Below are 20,922 nucleotides of genomic sequence, written 5' to 3'. Positions count from 1 at the left end.
TCCTTGGTAATGGGTTGGATGTATGCTCAGTGGTTCAGTCATGCCTGTCTTTGTGGCCCCATGAACTGTGGCCCACCAGGCTTCTCTGTCAATGAGGTTTACCAGGCAAGAATATGGAGTGGGTTGCCATGCTCTTCTCCAGGGGATCTTCCTAACCCAGGGATCGAACTCATCTCTCCTACATCTCCTGCAGTGGCAGGAAGATTTTTTTACCACTGAGCCACCTGGGAAGCCTTTGGTGTAGTGGGTTACAGATTCACAACTCACTCATTTCACCGATGAAGTGAATGGGGCCAGAAAGATTGACTAAGGTTTCTGAAAGCCACACAGTTGGTGAGTGGCAGAGCTAACTTGTGCTGGCCACCAGTTCAATGAGATAAGATGCATTTTAGGCTTGCCCTTTGTTTTAACTTGAATTTATCTTTACTAGTTTCAAGGGAAAATGATTCCAGTAAATAATGACTAAATCCTTCTCTTTTAATATGTTGAGCTGGGTGTGGCTTCTTGATGTTTCAACAGACATGAAAATTTTATTTAATAATTTTGTCTCTCCCCTTAGGCAACTCTCTGCCTAGGTCCTTTGAAATTACAAAAACTAAATTACCAGCGGGCTCAAGTCCAGCAAGCACAATGTAGGTTACAATTCTGATCTTCGTACAACCTGTTCCTGCTGCATAGGCCATTTGAGACTTTGTTCATAAAAAAAAATTTTTTTTAAAACATGAGCATCACTGAACTGTTTAAAAGATTCTGCTTTTTAATGTAAAGGCTTTACTTAGAACCAGAATTTGATCATATTTATTGTATGTTTTTTCTTTGTCTCCAAATATAGTCCCTTTTGTTTTTAAGTGGTTTCTTTCTAAATATTTGGGTGGGTTTTGAGGTATGTGTGGCTTTATCTGTTTTTTACCACTCTGTCAACTGGATGAATGCTATTATGTTTTTATAAAATATGTGAAGAATTGTTTTGGCTGTCAGCTCAATGCGTTTACTTCCAATTTAACTTATTTTTTTTTATAACATTCAGAAGCAAATTGAATTTGTGGGAAGACTCTTAGTGAATTATTTTTCCTTTTTGAAGTGAGATTTACTTCTGTAGGGGCTTTCCTGTGTGACTCAGATAGTAAAGAATCTGCCTGCAATGCAGGAGACCTGGGTTTGATCCCTGGGTTGGGACGCTCCCCTGGAGAAGGGAATGGCTACCCACTCCAATATTCTTGTCTGGGGAATTCCATGGATAGAGGAGCCTGGCAGGCTACAGTTCATAGAGTCACAAAGAGTCAGACAAGACTGAGACACTAACACCCCCCCCCACCCCCCCAAATCATTTGTTCTTGTCTGCTTCTCTGAGGATCAGTTTTAGAACCATTAATTTGAATTGTTTGGTAATTAGATTGTATAGGTTTTAAAAGTTATGTGAATGTTATGTAATAATCACTTTTGCCCCGTTGGTATGTTGCCAATACATTACTATTAACAACCTTCCCCACCCCCCTGCCCCGGCCAAAGTCAGATTGAATGCCTTCCATTGAGCTGTTCAACTTTTGAATTAAGTTCCTTTAATCTTTGACCTCTTATTTAAAATGAATCATGGATTGCAGCCTTCAGCTAGGTCATTCACGCTGCCTTTTACTGATAATACACTAGAATAATTTCCTGCCATTACAAACAGGTTTTTTTTTTTTTTTTTAATACTGTCCCTGAGTTCCCTAACAGCACTGCCTTCCTCTGCCATACGTTTGTTCCCCTTTCCCTAAATCCCCTCACTCTTCAAGAATCCAAGCTATTGAATTTAGCCTCTTCACTGTCCTCCATTACCTGTCTATGATTCCCCCCTCCTCTGCCATCCTGGCCTGCGTTCCCAACAGGGGAAAGAGTAACTGCCGGTCTCCACGTCGCAGCTTCTCTTGGGAGCTGCCTCCTTTACAGTTTCCCTCGTGACCACCTGTCAGGGAGGGCAGAGAGGTCTTAGGAGGCCAGTCTCTTGCTGCCTGAGAACCTAACAAATCCGAGGTGGAGAGTCCCATGGCCGCAGCCCAAGTTCAACCCCATCAAGGGTTTTCCTTCTCGATGCAGAGGACAGACAGAAGCTCCAGCCAGTTCTGCTCGACCAGCGTGTGTCTCTGTTGTTAGTGTGGGTGTGGCCGTTGACGTGAACCAGAAGCCTGGGTCTGTGAATGGAGGATTTGAGTTTTGAAATTAGATAGGAGGGCCACCGAGATTTTCAGGTTGCGGAGGCAACTCCTGAGGCAGGTGCAGGGCGTGAGGAAGGACCACACCTCGACCCTGCGGCTCAGCCAATGAACACTAGGCTTCTCCCGGGTCCTAGAGTGCGGTTTCGCTGTCTGTCAAGAGCCGGCTCAGCAACCAAACCCAGATTCCAGGTGTGGTATTCCACAGTCGTTCTGTAATTTGTAATCATAGAAACAGAATGTTCCTCCTCTCCCTTCCTCCCTGCCAACAGTTTCTGGGTGGGTGAATGTCAGTAGCTGGAGTTATTTTTAAAGAGGAGAGGTGAAGCTTGTCGTGCAAAGCTGGGAAGAGGGCGTTTGTTTGCAGAGCAGACCTGACATCAAAGTGTAGGTTACTGCTCGGTGGCCAGGCACTTGTCCTCTAACAGGTAATGTTTAACGTGCCAGTCACAAAGATCACAGGAACGGCATATGCCTGGCATCAGAGAACACTGCCGTTTATGCTCCGGAAAACTGAAAGGCTGTACATGCCCACAGATTAGTATAATTTTTTTTTAAATACGTGAATGCATTGGCCTTTCTTCCTCCTTTTTTTTTGCCAGCTATAATTGGACTTTGACGCTGGGAAGTTATATCATAAAAATTGGTAACCTTTGTCTGAGAGAGAGCTCAGCTAAGCAGTCACTTTCCACTTCTTTTCACAGGATAATATAAACGTTTTTTTGAAAGCTTGTGAACAGATTGGATTGAAAGAAGCCCAGCTTTTCCATCCTGGGGATCTACAGGATTTATCAAATCGAGTCACTGTCAAGTAAGTTTCACTGGTTTATTATATGTTGTTTTTATTTTTTAGGGCTTGTAGCTGGTGTGAATAATTTCTGAGAGTTCTTCTTACTGAAAAATCACCACCTTGTCTTCCTCTGTTTGTATTCCAAAACAAACTATTTAAGAAATAGCTTTGTGAGTGTGAAGCTGTCTGTAATTGAGACCATGATATGTTATTATTTTAAATCTCTATATTAACCGAAATGGTGGTTTGTATTTTAATGCCTGTCTAACATGGTTGTGTTTGGTTGCTAATGGTGAGGAGGCTTATTATATTTATAAAGAAAATGGAGAGGTTATAGTCTAGTTTACAGAGTGAAAATAATTATTTGAAATTAAGACGTAATTGCTAACATAAAAATGAGAGTGGGATAGTTAGAAAAGAGACAATATTTGGAAAGCAGCAGCGCCTGGGACCAACATGCAATGCTAAAGAATTTTGTCAATTGTGTCTGATTTCTAAAAATGAACTTTTTTCCCCACTCTTTTAATAGTATGGATGAAAAAGTGAAAGTGGGGATGTGTGTGAAAACGTGCGCAGGTGTTTGTGTTGTGTTTTAGATGGAAAATGCTGTTTATGTGTGAGTATATGGTTTCAGGAATCTGGTTTTAAACTCTTGTAAGATTTTTTTGTTATAAATCTAAATTTGCTTTCAGTGAATCAGAATGAGCTTGTGTTACTAGATAAGTGTGACAGGAAAATGATTTAATTCTGTAATAATGACTTCCTCCTTATCGTGGCTCTTAAGCCTCATTAGCATTTTTTCCAAGGGGAAAAACAAACACCTTTATTCTATCTATAGAAATCATAGAAATGGAAAAATTAGCTTTTACCAATTCAGAGCTGAGTTTGAATGGTTAGTAGCCCTGTTGTGAGAGCTTTAAAGTTATTAAAAAATTGTCTGCAAAATATTAAATATGACCAGTTTTTTTCCTAAAGAAGAATAATGCCATCTATAAGTATCTTTTATAGTATATATTGTCTCTTAGCAGTATAAGCTAAAAATCCAGGTAGGATTAATCTTTTAAAAGCAACCATATATTTTTTAAATGAACAGGCGATTTTGCATCTGTGTGCTTCTAGTTCTGTTGATTAAGCATTTCTAAACGGCACAGCAGTAATAATGTACATAGCAGGGAAGTCTGTCGGGATTTCTCACTAACTCGAAGACTGTGGAGAGATCCTAAGTTTCATCGTCAAACTGGCACATTTACTTCTGCAGTATTTGAGGTCATGTTTAATTTCCGTGAACAATAACTATATAGATGAATTTATTTTTCCTAATCGCCTTTCTGTCATAACACCTATCAGATGGGCAGAGATGTTTTTGATCCTGAAAGTGTTTTTCTTCCGTTGTTGCCGTCCATGAAGAAGAAATGTCTTTCCCTCTCAAAATCATACTGTTTTGAACCTCTGTAGCCAGTGTTCAAGTAGGCTGTGGGACTAAGTCAAACATGTTTGTTGGCTTCTAATTTCAAAAGTGCCCTGAGCAAGACTTGCCTGCAGCCTGTCTCATGAGACGCCACCTCTAAAGTGTTAAGGCAAAATCAGTATCTGGGCTCAGCCTTCAGTGAAATTAAATTACTGACAAACTGAAACCGAGAGGTCACATAGTTACAGCCGTAGTAGGAAGTATGCAGCACAACTTGTTTCAGTGGAAACTGCAAGTCCATAAAAGCAAGAGGTGTCCAAGGAGTCCTAGCGAGAAGGCCTGTGTGGGGAGCTCGACTTTGAATTAGGAGCATCACCCCTGACAGTGCCGTGCTGTTGGACCGAAGGGCACAAGGGTCAACCGCGGGGCTGCTGCAAAGGAAGCGAAGGGTGGAGACCTGAGAAAGCTGGCGAATGGCTCATCTAAACGTATTGGTCAGAGCTCCTATGCCCTGAGATAGCATTTGTATAAAAGGAAGCAGGTGTGTAGGAAAGCAAATAATTCCTTACGAAACAGTAATTAATGCGTTTCTCTTTAGTTTCAGTTCTTATGTAACGTGGCAGCTTCTGTAGGTCAAAGATCTTGTCCTATACTGACTGTAGATTAAAGGACTTGGTGTTGGTTAGACTAGTGGTGCTCAACTGGGGGCATTTTTGCTCCCTAGGGGACGTTTGATGACGTTTGGGCTTCCCTGATGGTTCACATGGTAAAGAAGTCGCCTGCAATGCAGGAGACCTGGGTTCGATCCCAGGTTTGGGAAGATCCCCTGGAAGGGGGCATGGCAGCCCAATTTAGGATTCTTGTCTGGAGAATCCCATGGACAGAGGAGCCTGGCGGGCTATAGTCCATAAGGTCACAAAGAGTAGGACACGACTGAACGACTAAGCATGGCACAGGGGATACTTCTGGTTGTTATAGCTGTGAGGGGGGTGCTGCTGCCACCTAGGGGGTCAGAGATACTGCTAAATACCCTTTAGTTAACAAGACAGGCCCCATAACAAAGAATTTCTGATCCCAAATATCAGTAGTGCTGAGGTTGAGAGGCCCTGATTTAGAATTTGTAGATTTCTACTCTGCCAGTAAGGCAATTGTACGGCAGGAAGGATAAACTTTCAATTCAGCTGAAATATTACTTTACTTATGAATATAATGACAGGTATTTCTGTGTTAGTACGTTTGTTTATTTAAAGGAAAGGTTTGTTGAAATTGGACCATGCAGTACTTGGACATTATCTTGCTCTTCTGCATACATTAAAATTAACAAAAATATGGCAAACTATTTATTATTTTAAATGCTCTATCAAAATTCAACCCCTAAGATACTGCATTCACAGTTCACAGACCTGTTGTCGGTCTTGCTGCAAGTATAATCTAAGATACATGTTTGCAGGACATACTGAGAGCAGATAGGAAAGGACAGTCCATACCTACATGTTGGCAAAAGTGAGAATTTTTTTTTGTGTTAGTGGACAATAGTGATTAACAGCATAGATGATGTACAGAGCCTAGGAGAGTTGTGTGTAGTAAGAATGAGTGGCAGGAACAGAAGCAATTGAAGACTCATTGCTGTTAAATAACTTCACTTCAATAATCTGAACCTAACTACAAATCTTATTTTCCCATAATTTGAGATTTACTGTTTAATTTGTAATAATTCTCACTAGTCAAACAAGCTAGGGTACTCTCTATATTTCTTTAATCATACTCATTAATTTTTGAATTGAATTATCTTATTTGAAGGAAGTAATAGTTTGAATTTTCCAAATATGTTTGAATTACTCCACTTATTTTGGGGCAACATATATGCAAAAGTCAGTTGATACTTTTAATTTTGACGTTACTGACTTGGATGGATAGGGTCTGTCTTCACTTCTTTTTCTCCCCAAAAGTATAGTAGGCAAACTGATGACTTATCCGTGATGGTAGATGGAGGTTGAACCTATCCTAGCTGATATGTGTAGTGAGGCCATGAAATTTAGCTTCTCCACCAATGATTAACTGTGTTGTGTTGTTAACCATTTCCAAGCTATCCATACTGAGCTTAGAAACATACATAATCTGCAGAGAAGAGAGGGTATGACCCCCACAGAGCCATCTCTGCACACTTTCTATAAGAGTCCTCCTGAAGGGCAAGCACAGTGACGGGAGGCATGCCACACACACTGGAGAGTGCCTACAGCAGATGTCATGGTCTGTGTGGTAGCATCTGGACATTAAGAGCCAAAGAGAGATCACTCGTTGTGGAGAGCACCTCAGCACCGTAGTCCTGACGTCCTAGATTGTAGGAGCTGAAGCTGTCAGAAAGGTAGGGTTGAACATTAAAGGTTTTAATTTTGTGTCTAGCAGTTTGACTCAAACTATGTCCTGTATCTAAACCATTGGTCTAACCAAATTCCATATTGAAATTTTTAAAACTGAGAATTGGAACAGATTATAAATGTTTTTTTTTTTTTTCCTTTCTGCCCCCCTTACCATTCCAACCCAGTTTTTCACACTTCCTTAGATACATTCTGTTCATAATACAGTTAGAAGATGGCGAAGCTTTGGAACATAATGTTTTAGTCATGCAAAAAAAAAAGTATATTTTGGTATACACTCTTATTTAGGACATTGATATGTTAGGTCTAAAATGTGACTTGAAATGTTACTGAGGAGTTTTTTTTTTTTTTTTTTTTTTTAAAGACCTGTTTATCAAGTGGAGGGTGGAGAAATCAAGAATCTGTTATTTTTACATGTGCTAGTTGCCAAAGGAACAGTAGCTGGAAGCAAGATTAGTGTTAGCATATTTCCCTTGTGAAAATAGAGGAGGCTCAGAATGATATTTTAGGGATTTAACTGTTCTCTAAAGCTTCAAAAGGGTGCTTGATTTTGCAGCAATACTATAAAGTCATGTCTTAGGAATCAAGTTCCCAGATGTCTCTCTTTTATAGTCTGCCAAATTGGACTTGAGATGAATGTGTATGTGTATTTATTTAAAGTTTTTATTCATGTAAGTAAAAATATACCTACTTTGAATTGTAAAATTCTCAACTTTTTCTGATTTAAACCTGGTTTTACTACTTTTCCGGGGCTGTGTCTTTCAAATGAGTGTCTCAATATCTTAATCTATTAAAAAAAAAAAAAAAGAAACAAAAAGGAAAAAAGCAACCTTAATGGTATCCAAACTTGGATCTGTAACTTGAGCATGGAGACTTCCACCTGTCGATTCATGTCACTATTTAAAAATGTTCCCTCTCTTCCTACCAAGTAGTTAGAATAAAACAGAAAGGAAGTTTACTGCAGTGGTACACATCTCTATCCCATTCATTCTCTGGTGTTAGGTAGTTTCTGAAAGGGGGACATTGATTCTTTTGTATTGCCAATGTCCTGTTTAAGGCTAGCAGCAAAAATATGTAGTCACATTTTCAAATGATCTTTGATTGCAAAGTTTGAATATCTAATATTCTGCTTAGTCACAGAGACGGTGCTGGAATATGAGTTGCAGGGGCAAACTGTAGAATAACGGAAGTTTTATCTGGTATTTGTTTCTTTCCATTTCTGGTTCTTAATTTATTCCTTTGATAGATCAACATGTCTTCTGGATTTCAACTCTCCTCCCTCAGCTCCTCCCTCCCTCAAATCCAGAAAGCCATGGAGCTTGATTCTGTCTTGGCTTGCTGTATGAGACTTCATGTTGTAGAATTTTATGGCTAGGATCTTTATCTTCAAAAGTAACCCATCCTAAATTCATGGCTCCAAAGAATCTCACTTGGTAGCTCATCTTGATTAGCAGTTGTCTTGAGTCAGTTCGTGGGAGGATGGTCAAATTTGCTTCCGCAATCAGATCATATTTGTTTTATAACCTGGTCCTCCAAAGGGTTAGACCAAAGATATATTTTTGTTGAAGAGATTCTTCTTTCACCTAATTATCTGTAGGACTGCCTGTATAGAATTAATCAAATGTTTACAGCAACATGCACTGTAATATCTGTAGTCCTGTCAGTCATTTTTGAAAATGAGAGCTTCACCAGTCACTAGAGATGTTAAGCGCGTGTTTCCCCCAGTTTTCATGCTATAACCTGGTCTGATTTAACTGATTATTGGAGTGAAGCATGTACATGAAAGGTACATGTGCTTACACACTTTCTGGAGCTACAGAGGAGAAAGTAGCAGTTACTCCAGTAAGGGGAAATTTTGGTTTCATTCACTTGCCAGTCCTACAACAAGCATTGATTCAGTATCTTCTCTGTGGCTGGTACTTGTGTGCATGCTCAGTTGCTCAGTCCTGTCTGAGTCTTTGTGGCTCCATGGGCTGTAGCCCGCCAGGCTCCTCTGTCCATGGGAGTCTCTAGGCAAGAATACTGGAGCAGGTTACCGTGCCTTCCTCCAGGGAACCTTCCGACCCAGGGATCGAACCTGCATCTCCTACGTCTCCTACATTGCAGGTGCATTCTTTACCCACTGAGTCACCTGGGAAGCCTGGCCGGTACTTATACAGACATAAATAAAGTGGAGACATGCCCTTAGAGGGGTTCACATTATAAGCAAGGGAATATCCTCATGAGTTCAGTTAGAATACATTGTGTTGAATGCACAGGGCTCCCTGGAACTATAGAGATGAATAGTTATTTCCACTTTTCAATCAAGAAACACATCTCATTGAAGGTGATGTTAATTTCTAATCTGGGCTTTCAAAGTATTTTTTGTTTTTACCTATATCTAGTTTTCCTTAGACTTGAGACTATTTGAGGGCAGAGATAATGCCTTACTTACTCCCTTTAATCTCCTTATTTCCTTCAGGTTCTTATTTGAATGCTTAATGCTTATTTGAGAATCAGATTTTAATTATGAACATGTCCTGGAAATCTTAAACCAGGCTTTGATGATGAGAACTGAATTTTTCTTAGCTAAGTCTTCCTCATCTTTCAAAATTGCAAAGCAGATCTGGCAAAGCAGTCACTAAACTTTTGAGATGAATTACCTTTTATTTATCATTCCAGAATATTACAACATAATTTCAAACTTATATAGTTTAAAAGAAGTATATGTATTTCCTCTCAGTTGTGTGAGTAAAACCAAAATTGGGATTTTGGACCATGTGCTTTCCAAAGTATTTGGTGGAATTTGAATTCTTATGCTGATGTCAAATGATAAATACTAATATTGTTTTTTCTGACATTTGAGAGCTGTTCCATGCTTATATTTATATGAAGGTTTAGAAACATTTTAATGTTTTCATATCATCACCACTCTAAATGTGTGCTTAAGACTTGGTGGAAAAAGATAGTGGTTACATAGGTAGTTTTGATATCTTATGGAAGTTCAAGGGTCAGGAATAGAAATTTTTAAAAGCAGAAATCAATAGTGGAGGTAACTTATGAGAAGTCATTGAAGTTACTTTAATGAGAAGCTTTACCACTGAGTTTGCAATAAGCCTTGTTTCTTCCAAAGTCAAGCTATCTGCCTTGGTACCTCTTACCTTTGCCTAGCTTTTAACGTCAAGGCCAATGTGAAAAACGTCGCAAATTACCTTTGACTCTGGCATAATAAAAAGCCATCTGAAGAATAGGAGCACACAGAAACATGAAGATTTCTTGGCAGTTCATTTGAATTGTTTCTAATATACCCCAGGCTGAGTTTCTTTCTTACCCCGGATGGAACAGAAGTTCAGTTGATGTGCATCAGTTCTCATGAATAGATAATCATCTTAGACAAAAGCAGGAATTTAGGTGCCTGCCATGGTTTTAATCCCATCCCATTCAGTCACCAGGGCTTCCCTGGTGGCTCAGATGGTAAAGAATCCACCTGCAGGGCAGGAGACCTGGGTTTGATCCCTAGGTTGGGAAGATCCCCTGGAGGAGGGCATGGGAACCTGCTCCAGTATTCTTGCCTGGAGAACCCCCATGGAGAGAGGAGCCTGGCGGGCTGCAGTCCCTGGGGTTGCAAAGAGTCAGATGCGACTAAGCACACAGCACATTTAGTCACCTGGTGGCTGAATGACCTTAGACAGGTTACTTTTCCTCCCTGTGATCACTTTGCTTCTTAGTGAACAAGACAAATGAAATTGCTAACATCCTGGAGCTTACCAAATAATACTGTTTGGGGAATAGTCCTATCCCGCAAGGACACTGTAGTGATTTTCATAAATCATGTATGTAGTGTATAGTGCTTCACACATAGTAGTAGTCAGTAAACGGTATTGAATTATCAATTGTGATCATTTTCATAATTCGCATTCTTGATCCGATGAAGATATGTGTGCCTTGTAAAAGAACATAGAGGGAAAAATCTGGTCTTCAGGTACTTAAATTGTGATGACTAGCTGTAGGTTCTTCGCTTTTTTAATGAGAGTTTTGGCCATTTTAGACTTATCCCTTCTTTCAATTAGTAGATGTTAAAACAGGTGTTTTTCTGACATTTATGTTTAGTCAACTTTGTACAGTCTGTTTTGTTAGAATAGCAAAGCTGGAAACCAGAGAACAATATATCTAAGTTATTTACTCTTGCTCCTGTTTATATGGAATCGACATAATTTTATTAACTTTCTGAGACTTCAAAAAGTTTTCTGTGTATATTTTGAAATATTAAAATGTTTTAGTTTGATTTGGATTTTTCTTAAAAAGTTTGTGTTTTCATATTTAAGCAAAAAAATGATAAAACCACAAGCTGTCTATAACACAAATCCAAGTCCAAAATTTTACTTTATTTACTAGTTTAATTTTTTCATCCCATTTTTCCTTTTTTTCTATGAAAATTCTGTTTGGGAGAAGAGAGGTGGTTGTCGTTTGGATAGGCAAGATCAGATGCTATTCTCTAAAAGAGATTTTGTGTAAATCTCTTTAATTCTCTAAATTTTTAAAATTCTCGAATTCTCTAAAATTTTGTTGGGTTTATGAAATTTTTAGGGGGGAGATAAGTGTTTATACTGTTTACAGAACTCAAATGCACACTGCAGTCATGTTTTCACTCAGAAATCTTGGTTGCTCCTTTTGGGCCTCTCCCATCTGTCCATGAAAAGGCTACTGTACTAATAGCTAAAGGTCTTGATTATATTATCTAAAATATTTATAGTTTTAACCTGGGCACAAAAAAGTCATAAATAGCAATAGCCACTATTTGTGAGGTCATGAAGTGAAGTGAAGTCACTTAGTCGTGTCTGACTCTTTGCAACCCCATGGACTGTAGCCTGCCAGGCTCCTCTGTCCATGGAATTCTCCAGGCCAGAATACTGGAATGGGTTGCCTATCCCTTCTCCGGTGTATCTTCCCAACCCAGGAATCGAACTGGGGTCTGCTGTTTTGCAGGTGGATTCTTTACCAACTGAGCTATCAGGGAAGCCCCGTGAGGTTAAACCTTGGTTACTATTTACTCCCAGTCGTACATGGTGAAATGTGTCAAGAAAGTAGGAAGTATACCTTCATGCTGAGGCTTTAACATAAATGTTATAACTTGATTTTTTTAAAAATGAAGACTGTTGCTATCAAATGTTGAATGGGTATAAAAGTTGTATATTGACCACTTACTGGTTATTTAGGTAAATGGAGTAGTTACATTTTAGGGGTAATTGCCCTGGTATAATTTGTCATGCTGAGCAGACATCCCAGGTGGGATTGGCTACTGATGGACTGTGTTTCCGTTTTTCAGAGATACACCTTCTGAGGATCCCTACTGAACTGGGAGGCAGGGTGATGGTCGCTTTCTCTTAAGAGCTTAATAGCATCGCTTTAGACACTATTGACCAAATATTTGCAGTAAACTTAACGTGTTCCAAAACTGTTGCTGCTGTTATTCAGTTGCTCAACTGTGTCTGACTCTGAGACTCCATGGACTGCCCCAGGCTTCCCTGCCCTCCTATGCCAGGCTTCCCTGTTTTTCCCTATATCCCAGTTTGCTCAAACTCCTGTCCATTGAGTCATTGATGCCATCCAACCATCTTATTCTCTGTCGACCCATTCTCCTCCTGCCCTCAATCTGTCCTTTCCAGTAAGTTGGGTCTTAACATCAGGTGGCCAAAGTATTGGAGCTTCAGCATCAGCATCAGTCCTCCCAGTGAATATTCAGGGTCGATTTCCTTTAGGATTGATTGACTTGGTCTCCTTGCAGTCCAGGGGACTCTCAAGAGTCTTCTTCAGCACCACACTTCAAAGGCATCAGTTCTTTGGCTCTCAGCCTTCTTTATGGTCCAACTCTCACACCTGTCCATGACTACTGGAAAAACCATAGCTTTAACTTTGCTGACAAAGTGGTGTCTCTGCTTTTTAGCGTTCCATCCATGTTTATCATAGCTTTTCTTCCAAGGAGCAATTGTCTTTTAATTTCATGGCTGCAGTCACTGTCCGCAGTGATTTTGGAGCCCAAGAAAATAAAGACTGTCACTGTTTCCATTTTTTCCCTATTTGCCATAAAGTGTTACTGAGAAACCTTTAAGGAAACAGCACACACCTGCTGTGTAAATTTAAGTGCACCTGCCACTTTCAATGCATATGATAGTGTAATAATATTCCATTCAAAGAGAAGTAGATTAAAAACATAGTTTGAATGAACACACTTCAGGTAAACCAGTTTTTCTTAAGTTAAAAATGGAAAAAGTGGGAGATCTTGGTGGCCTGGGAAAAGCAGCTGCTTTGAATTAGCTCTGTTTGCATCAGCCACCATTAGTTTAATAAGGGTTTGTGCTGTGTATTTTGAGCAATTTGGGGAGAAATCTCTAAATATCAAGTATCCCTGTTATTACATTTCACCATTTCATTGCTTTATAATAATGTTGATGGCTGCTAGACTTTGCAATGCTTTTATTCTGTACTTTTTATTACATTTATTGAGATATGGAAATAATCTTCAAGAGAATCTTTGTCTGGGTAGACAATTTGGTTGACATGCTACTAGACTTCTTTTGACTGAATATTGAGAAGAAAAATTCTCTATTAGGTGGGTAGCTTTAGTTTGTGTATAATGTGTATTCATCTCAAAAGTGTACGACAGAGCACACATGTACACACACACTAAGAACATATGTGAACATTTGTAAAAGGCTTTGAAGAGTGAGGCACCAGACCATGAGGGTCCCTAGACCCTTGCTTATTTTGGTGAAGAATTCATTTCATCAGAAGGGCTTGGTCCCTGTCTTGGAGGAGAAATAGGAATAGTGTGATTAAATATAGGTGTCCAATGGCGTTTCCATTGTCATGCCAATCCCAGATTAAAAAATAGAACTCTATGTCCTTTCTCATATTTTCCATTCTCTTTCATTCTGCTTATCAGAAAGAGGCATGGGAGAAACATTCCGTTAAAGATTGACACCCATTGATGTAAGCCTTGAATCAGACTTGTCTGCTGCTGGGTAGCTAGAAGAAGTGCCATCCTGATGGGCTGAAGGTGGTGGGTGGGCAGGTGTATGAGGCTTAGCCTAGGGGTATCGAGGCCTCATCTGTATGCCTTGTATCTGTGGCTTGTCAGCAGCATCCATTGGCTATTTAATAGGCACTATGTATGAACCCTGAGTCCTGGCTGGCTAGAAGAGAAGCAAGACCTACTACCTCATTCTTAGAACCATAAATGGGGACGATAACAAAAGCCTCATTCAGTCTTAACGTTTGCTTTTGTGTCTTAAGGAGCATTGCAATGATCTACAGTGTACAACTCTGAGGGAACAATGGATTTGGACTGATGAATATCACCTAAGTGGGAGTATCACTCTACTAGAGTATCCAGAATATTTCCAGATTACTCCATTAGGTCTAGGTTTAGACATACTGGAGGATGATATCTGTCTGTCAGGTGTTTTACATTAATTATTTCTAACCTAGTAACAGCTTAGCCAGCTATTTCTGTTTTGCTTCAGGTACATGAAATGAAGAGTCAGAAGATTAAGTTGGTTAGCTTGTCCTGGACAAATAACAGAGCTAGGATTTAAATTCAGGGGGTGTCTTAGCCTACAGTGCTTGGACTGCTTCCTCTCTATTGTCGAAACAGACTTCAACAGCCTTTAAAAACTTACTGATATTCTTTCTAGTGTTATGGGACTGGAATTGAGTTGCTGTTTAACCAGGGGGGCTAAACCCCAGATGGATTTGTGTGTATGATTGATATTATCTTGTTTGATACATGGCAAATATATTTATGTTATAATTTAAAAATTTCCCCAAGTTTGTAGTTAAGTAACTTCAAATAAGTATATTGCTATATGCCATCAAATCTAAAATCAGTGATACTTAGGAATTCATATAATTTAGGAATGTTGAATGGACTCATGTGTGCTTTAGAAAAGAAGAAATATGCTACATGTATGGTCTTTACACCCTGGCTAGTAGAGAAATAATGGAGTATTTGAATTTTATTGATAGGTACACATAAATGCCTTTATAGGCTTTATGATTGTCACACAGGTGGTAGTTGTTCAGTCGCTCAGTCGTGTCCGACTCTTGTGACCCCATGGACTGCAGCACGCCAGGTTTCCATGTCCTTCACTGTCTTCCAAATTCTGCTCAAACTCATGTCCATTGAGTCAGTGATGTTATCTAACCATCTCATCTTGTGTTGCCCTCTTCTCCTCAATCTTTCCCAGCATCACGGTGTTTTACAGTGAATTAATTCTTTGCATCAGGTGGCCAAAGTTTTGGAGTTTCAGTTTCATCATCAGTCTCCTCCCAGTGAATATTCAGGGTTGATTTCCTTTAGGATTGATTGGTTTGATCTCCTTGCAGTCCAAGGGACTCTCAAGAGTCTTCTCCAGCACATAATTCAAAAGCATCAATTCTTGGGCACTCAGCCTTCTTTATGGTCCAGCTCTCACATCCATACATGACTACTTGAAAAACCATTGATTTGACAAAGTGATGTCTTTGCTTTTTTAATATACTTTCTAGGTTTGTCCTAGCTTTCCTTCCAAGGACACGAATAGTTATAAATGTTCAATTGTATTTGCCGTGGTAGTGGAACATTCTTGTCAAAGATTGTGGATTGTAGAACCTTACTAATCTCAATTGCTTGGGATCATACTACCACACTTTGACCTTTATAGCAGTGGCATGAGGCCTATCTTTAAAATACAACTGGCAGGAAATCATTCTAAATAGTGGTGGATTCATGTCAATGTATGGCAAAACCAATACAGTATTGTAAAGTAAAATAAAGTAAAAAAAAAAATTAAAAGAAAATTATTTATTCACCAGTTTTTGATACTTCATTTTACTTGTTCAAACCAAGCTAAGCCACAACTCCCTCATCCAAACATCTTTGGCTGGGAATAAGTGCTTATAAATTATTTATATATGTGTGTGTGTGTATATATATGTGTGTGTGTATGTGTGTGTGCTTGTTTACATATACATTTTTTATTAGAGCTTAGGTCATTTTATATTAAATCTCATACAAAACCTTAGTGATAATTGAAACTCTTGTTTGAAAGCTCAAACTGTAAGCAAAAAAGATCAACCACAGTCATATTACCTAGCTTACTGAATTAAAGAAGAAGAATTACTTGAGTACATTGCCAAAAGTCATACTATCAGTGTGGTGATTGGAGGGTTTGAAACAGGTGGTAGACAGAGCACCAAGTGTTACAATAAATAGCACAGGCTAATTCCAGTAAGATGAAACTCCTGGAGGATCAGATAGTGACTCAAAAAAGTAAAGTCCAAGAAATGACTCAAGCACCGAGACACTTTCAGAATTCCTTTACTAAGACTTACAACAAATGGAGGGGTCACTTCTCATACCAAGTCATTAGAAGTTATTTGTTGCTAGTTGTTGAATGTAAACCTTTCATTCATAAGGAGAAATATTTATTAAACTTTTACATTGTGATGTTTTAGAGGGCCAAAGATAGATGAAAGTCATAGTAACCCGAGATAGAGATACAGGAGTAGAATGGAAACAAGGATACATTTCCTTTTTTTAAAAAAATATTTATTTTATTTGAAGGATAATTGCTTTACAGTATTGTGTTGGTATCTGCCAAACATCAGTATGAATCAGCCATAGGTTTACCCATGTCCCCTCCCTCTTGAACATCCCTCCCACCCTCTAGGTTGTCAGTGAGCTCTGGTTTGAGTTCCCTGAATCATACAGCAAATTCCAGTTAGCTGTCTGTTTTACATATGGTAATATAGGAGTATTTCCTTTTAAATAACTAGTGGAATGAGTTAGTTGCAATAATAGAAAGCACTTGTTTTAAGACTACTGACTATGTGAAAGGAGATAAAGTACTGCTTTTAAGAGAGGGAGTGGAGGAGAGTGGAAAGAAAATAGCACCTGAATGCTTGGCTTAATGCCTTGTGTATAATCTTAAACCTCTTTATAAACAAGAGTCGTTGCCTGAGTTTACAGAATGGAATCTGAGAGGTTTGGTGGCTCATTCAAAGTCACATCCTTAGCACAAGCAGGAAACTTCATTAGGATTCAAACCCAGAATTGTAATAATTCTACCTCTAAATGTTGGAGGAGGAAATGGCAACCCACTCCAGTATTCTTGCCTGGGAAATCTCATGAACAGAGGAGCCTGATGGGCTACAGTCCATGGGGTCACAAAGAGTCATACACGACTAAGTGACTAACACACACACCTCTAAATGTGTCCTAATGAAAGACAGAGGATGATCACACAAGGGAATTTTTAATGTGTTAATATGTATCTGTCAGACACAAGGTCTGTTAAGTTGGTTGGATAGGAAGGAAGTTCAGTGGATACAGAAGAATTTGTAATTTTTAGAAGATATGCGTGAAAAATTACCTAGACTTGAATGAGTTACAGTGCTTTAAACTGGTGCTTCTCAAATTTCAGTGTGTGTATAAAACACCCTGGAGTCAAATGCAGATTCTGATTCATTAGGTTGGGACAGGGCTGGGATTCTGCATTTTTAGCAAACTCCCAGGCCATGCCGATGAAGACCACACTCTGAGTAACAAGGATTTATGCAATAAATGATAGTGATAGCATATTGGAGCGAGGGTTTAATAAAGATAGCAGGGGAGATATAAGGCTTGAGTGTGGATCTGGAAGATGAGAGAGGTGGGAGAAGGCTGCAGGAAGGTTTGTTAATCCAAGGGAGAGAGGAGTTCTAATCCGTCATTTCAGAGAGCCTTTTAGATGCAAAGGAATGAGTAAAGTTAAGTAAGACGTCCACTCTTGAGGCCTGTACTTGTTTAGGGGGAGAGGTTGGGAGTGTGAGGCATGAATTTTTAATCTAGGTTAGCTGATTGCAGGCAGGATGACAAGTCCATTGGGACTAGCTTGAGTGGTACTTCGACTATTGTGGCTGGGAAAGCTTGAACTCTTAGTGGGATTATTAACAAAAGCTTGGTGCAGAAGGTTACGATGTCAGAAGCAGAGATTTATTTATTTAATTAAAAAAATTGGGGCATGCCACTTGATATGTGGGACCCTATTAATATTTCTCCAATCAAGGATTGAATCCATGCCCCCTGTGTTGGAATCATGGAGTCTTAACCACTGGACCACCAGGGAAGTCCCAGAAGCAGAGATTTAGAAAGATGGGGTAGTGAAGTAGAATGTAAAGTGGATTGACTGTGAACTGACTAGCATGGAGGTTGGGGGAGATGTCAGGACATTGTTGCAGAACACCCATGAACTGCAACAGTTTCCTGACATCTATCCCAGCCTCCAAGCTAGTCAGTTCTCAGGCAGTCCATTTTATCTGTACACCATTACCCCATCTTTCTGAATCTCTGCTTCTGGGACTTTCCTGGGAGTTCAGTGGTTATGGGTATTTTGGGGCTTCCCCGGGTGGCGCTAGTTTTAAAAAGAACCCCCCTGCCAATGCAGGAGACTTAAGGGGCACAGGTTGGGTCGGGAAGATCCCATGGAGAATGGCACGGCAACCCACTCCAGTATTCTTGCCTGGAGAATCCCACGGACAGAGGAGCTGGCGGGCTGCAGTCCATAGGATGACAAAGAGGCAGACATGATTGAAGCGACTTAGCATACATGGCTGTTTCATAAGGATGCCAACTGCTGAAAACAGTGAAAATGTAAATGAGGAGTAGATATTTGAAGTAGACATGATGGGTGCTGATTAGAGCGAAAGAAAAAGAAGGACCAGTTTTTGAGCTTGTGCAGCTATTAGCAGAAAGGCAGGCAGTTTGGGGACAAGATGAAAATTAAGTTTTAACACATTGCGTTGGGCGTGATAGTGGAGCATCCAAATGGAAATGTAGGAGTTGTTAATGCATTTAATCAGAAATTATGGTCTTTTTTCCTTATTTTAAACTCCAGCAAGAAGAGGGAATTTTGTTTGAATTCCAAAATCTCTTTTCTCTAGGGCCTTCCAGAAATGTAGGCTGATTTTTTGCCTTAGGAACTACTTTGGAGTAAGGGCAGTGGGAATGTCATGCCTGCAAGATAAACATCATGGGCTTGGCCTCTGGAGCCAGTTGCATATTCAAATCAGTTTAGACAGTCGAGCATCACTGTGTGTCCTGGGCTTGGGATAAATCGTAAATAACCCTGTTTGTGTGGTAGTCACAGTCTGGGCCCGGTGTTGGCCACAACTAACTCCACTCACTTGTTCTGTATATTCTCCTACAACATGAGCAAAAGTTGTCCCTTTTCTATCTGTTCAATATCTTTTAAATCTAAGCTCTGCATCTCTTATAAGCAACTCTTCCAGACAAAAATATCTGCAACCCCCTTAGAATAGATTATTTCAGGTACACTGCATCCAAATTCATATAACAAAATGTACTTACCTCCCTGTTTTTTCCCCCACCAATGCAAACCCTATTCCCAAACAACAGCATTGGAAAACAAACCCACATAGTCTACAAAACATCTGATTCAGCTTGACAAGATTTTGTAACCAAACTGTTTTCACTTCTCTTCATCAAGGTTGGAAAATTATCAGTATTCAACACCAGGGAAGTTGATTCAGTAAATGGATGGATAAATGAATGAGTTTAACAAGTATTTATTGAGTTCTTACTGTGGGCATGGCACTGTTCTAGGGATTCAGGATCTAGTTTTGTGGTTAAAAGGCCAAAGTCTTGACCACCTTCGGCATAAATTCTAATAGAGAGGACAGTAATGCATAGAAATGTAAGGTAACGGGAGATGTGATAGGATTATCAGACAAAATAAGTCAGGGTGTAGAGAGATCATCTTTGGAAGGTTCTCTTTGATACGGTATTTTAAGCATATTTTTAGATAAAATTCTACTTTTGGTAGATTTTAAATCTACTAATAAAACTAGCTGTTGGGATTAATGTTACATTCTATTAGACTCAGAAGCTGTTTTGGTAAGCTTATCTCCTGAAACACGTTCAGTGATTTGAAGCTTTAGTGTATTTCACAGTAAGGTGTCAGAAGGGAGGCGTATTGACCTTTGAAGGTTGGGGTGCTTCTGTGTCTGTGCATGTGAGGCCTCCCCTCTTCTGCATCTGCCCGCCATCTGACAGGCTGCTGGCTGGCGCAGCTTGTGTCTTTGCATTTAGTTTTCACCCTCACAAATGAATTGATGGCTTAGTGTTTGTTCTTAAGGTTTTACATGGTTTTGAATTCAGAGTAGGTTGCTTTGATCAGGTGATGAAATGCTTCCATGCATGCGTGTGTGTTCAGTTGCACAGTCCTGTCCAGCGCTTTGTGAACATGTGGACTGTAGGATGCCAGGCTCTTCTGTCCATGGGATTTCCCAGGCAAGATTACTGGAGTGGGTTGCCATGATTCCTCCAGGGAATCTTCCCAACCCAGGGATTGAACCTATGCCTTGTGCATTGACCAGAGGATTCTTTACCACTGAGCCACCAAGGAATCCCCAAGACAGTGTTAACTATAGCATGGACAGAGGAACCTGGCGGGCTACAGTCCATGGGGTCTCAAAGAGTTTGACATAACTGAGTGACTCAATCATCACCATAGGCATAATGTACCAGCAGATCTCTAGACGTATTCATTATTTATAACTGACATTTTTAATAACTGAGCTAGCCTATACTCCAGTATAAAATAAAAAGTTTAAAAAATAACATGTAATTTCACCTAGCTTTAACTTTTTCTTATTTCAGTGAGTTATTTTCTTTACTAAGTTGATACTTTATCTATATTTTAGCCTATTATTCTACTTCAGAATTAGTAACTTGAATAAAATAAGAGATATACTTATATTTTTAAGGACAACTACCTTCTTTTAATTAGCAGACCCCAGTATGTTCACGGTATTTCACATTTAGAATAGAATTCATATTTAGAATCAGACTTTCACATTTAGAAATAGAGAAGGAAATTTACCAGTGGCAATTTGTCTGTGCAGCCTTTCCTCATTTTTAATCTATATTTTGTGCCTGTTTTCAACAAATTGGTTGGTGTTGATGTTTGCTGGTAGTGTTACAAGTCTAATATACATAGCTATTTTTATGGAAGCTATTTTGGTATTATAATTTTGTGTGTAGGATTTTCTAATAGGGTGACTTTAGAGTCATGCTCATTTAATCTTTCACCAGATGAATTATTCCAATGATACTTAATCCAGACCTCCTTGTTA

General features: G+C 39.4%; 1 protein-coding gene across 7 annotated transcripts in view; it reads left to right on the top strand.

Moving 5' to 3' along the window:
* Window positions 1-20,922, top strand: part of LMO7 (LIM domain 7) — a 221,579-nt gene that overhangs the window by 114,003 nt on the left and 86,654 nt on the right. For 6 of the 7 annotated variants that reach the window (XM_013968307.2, XM_013968308.2, XM_005687664.3 and 3 more), the window contains exon 4: window positions 2,897-3,003. In XM_013968307.2, coding sequence (XP_013823761.2) covers window positions 2,897-3,003 — 107 coding nt within the window. Of the gene's footprint in view, window positions 1-2,495; window positions 2,621-2,896; window positions 3,004-20,922 lie in introns of those variants that run through there. The other variant, XM_005687665.3, reaches the window with a different exon arrangement.

This window comes from Capra hircus, chromosome 12, assembly GCF_001704415.2.
Source record: "Capra hircus breed San Clemente chromosome 12, ASM170441v1, whole genome shotgun sequence".
NCBI lineage: Eukaryota > Metazoa > Chordata > Mammalia > Artiodactyla > Bovidae > Capra > Capra hircus.
This window is presented reverse-complemented; position numbering and strand designations above follow the sequence as displayed.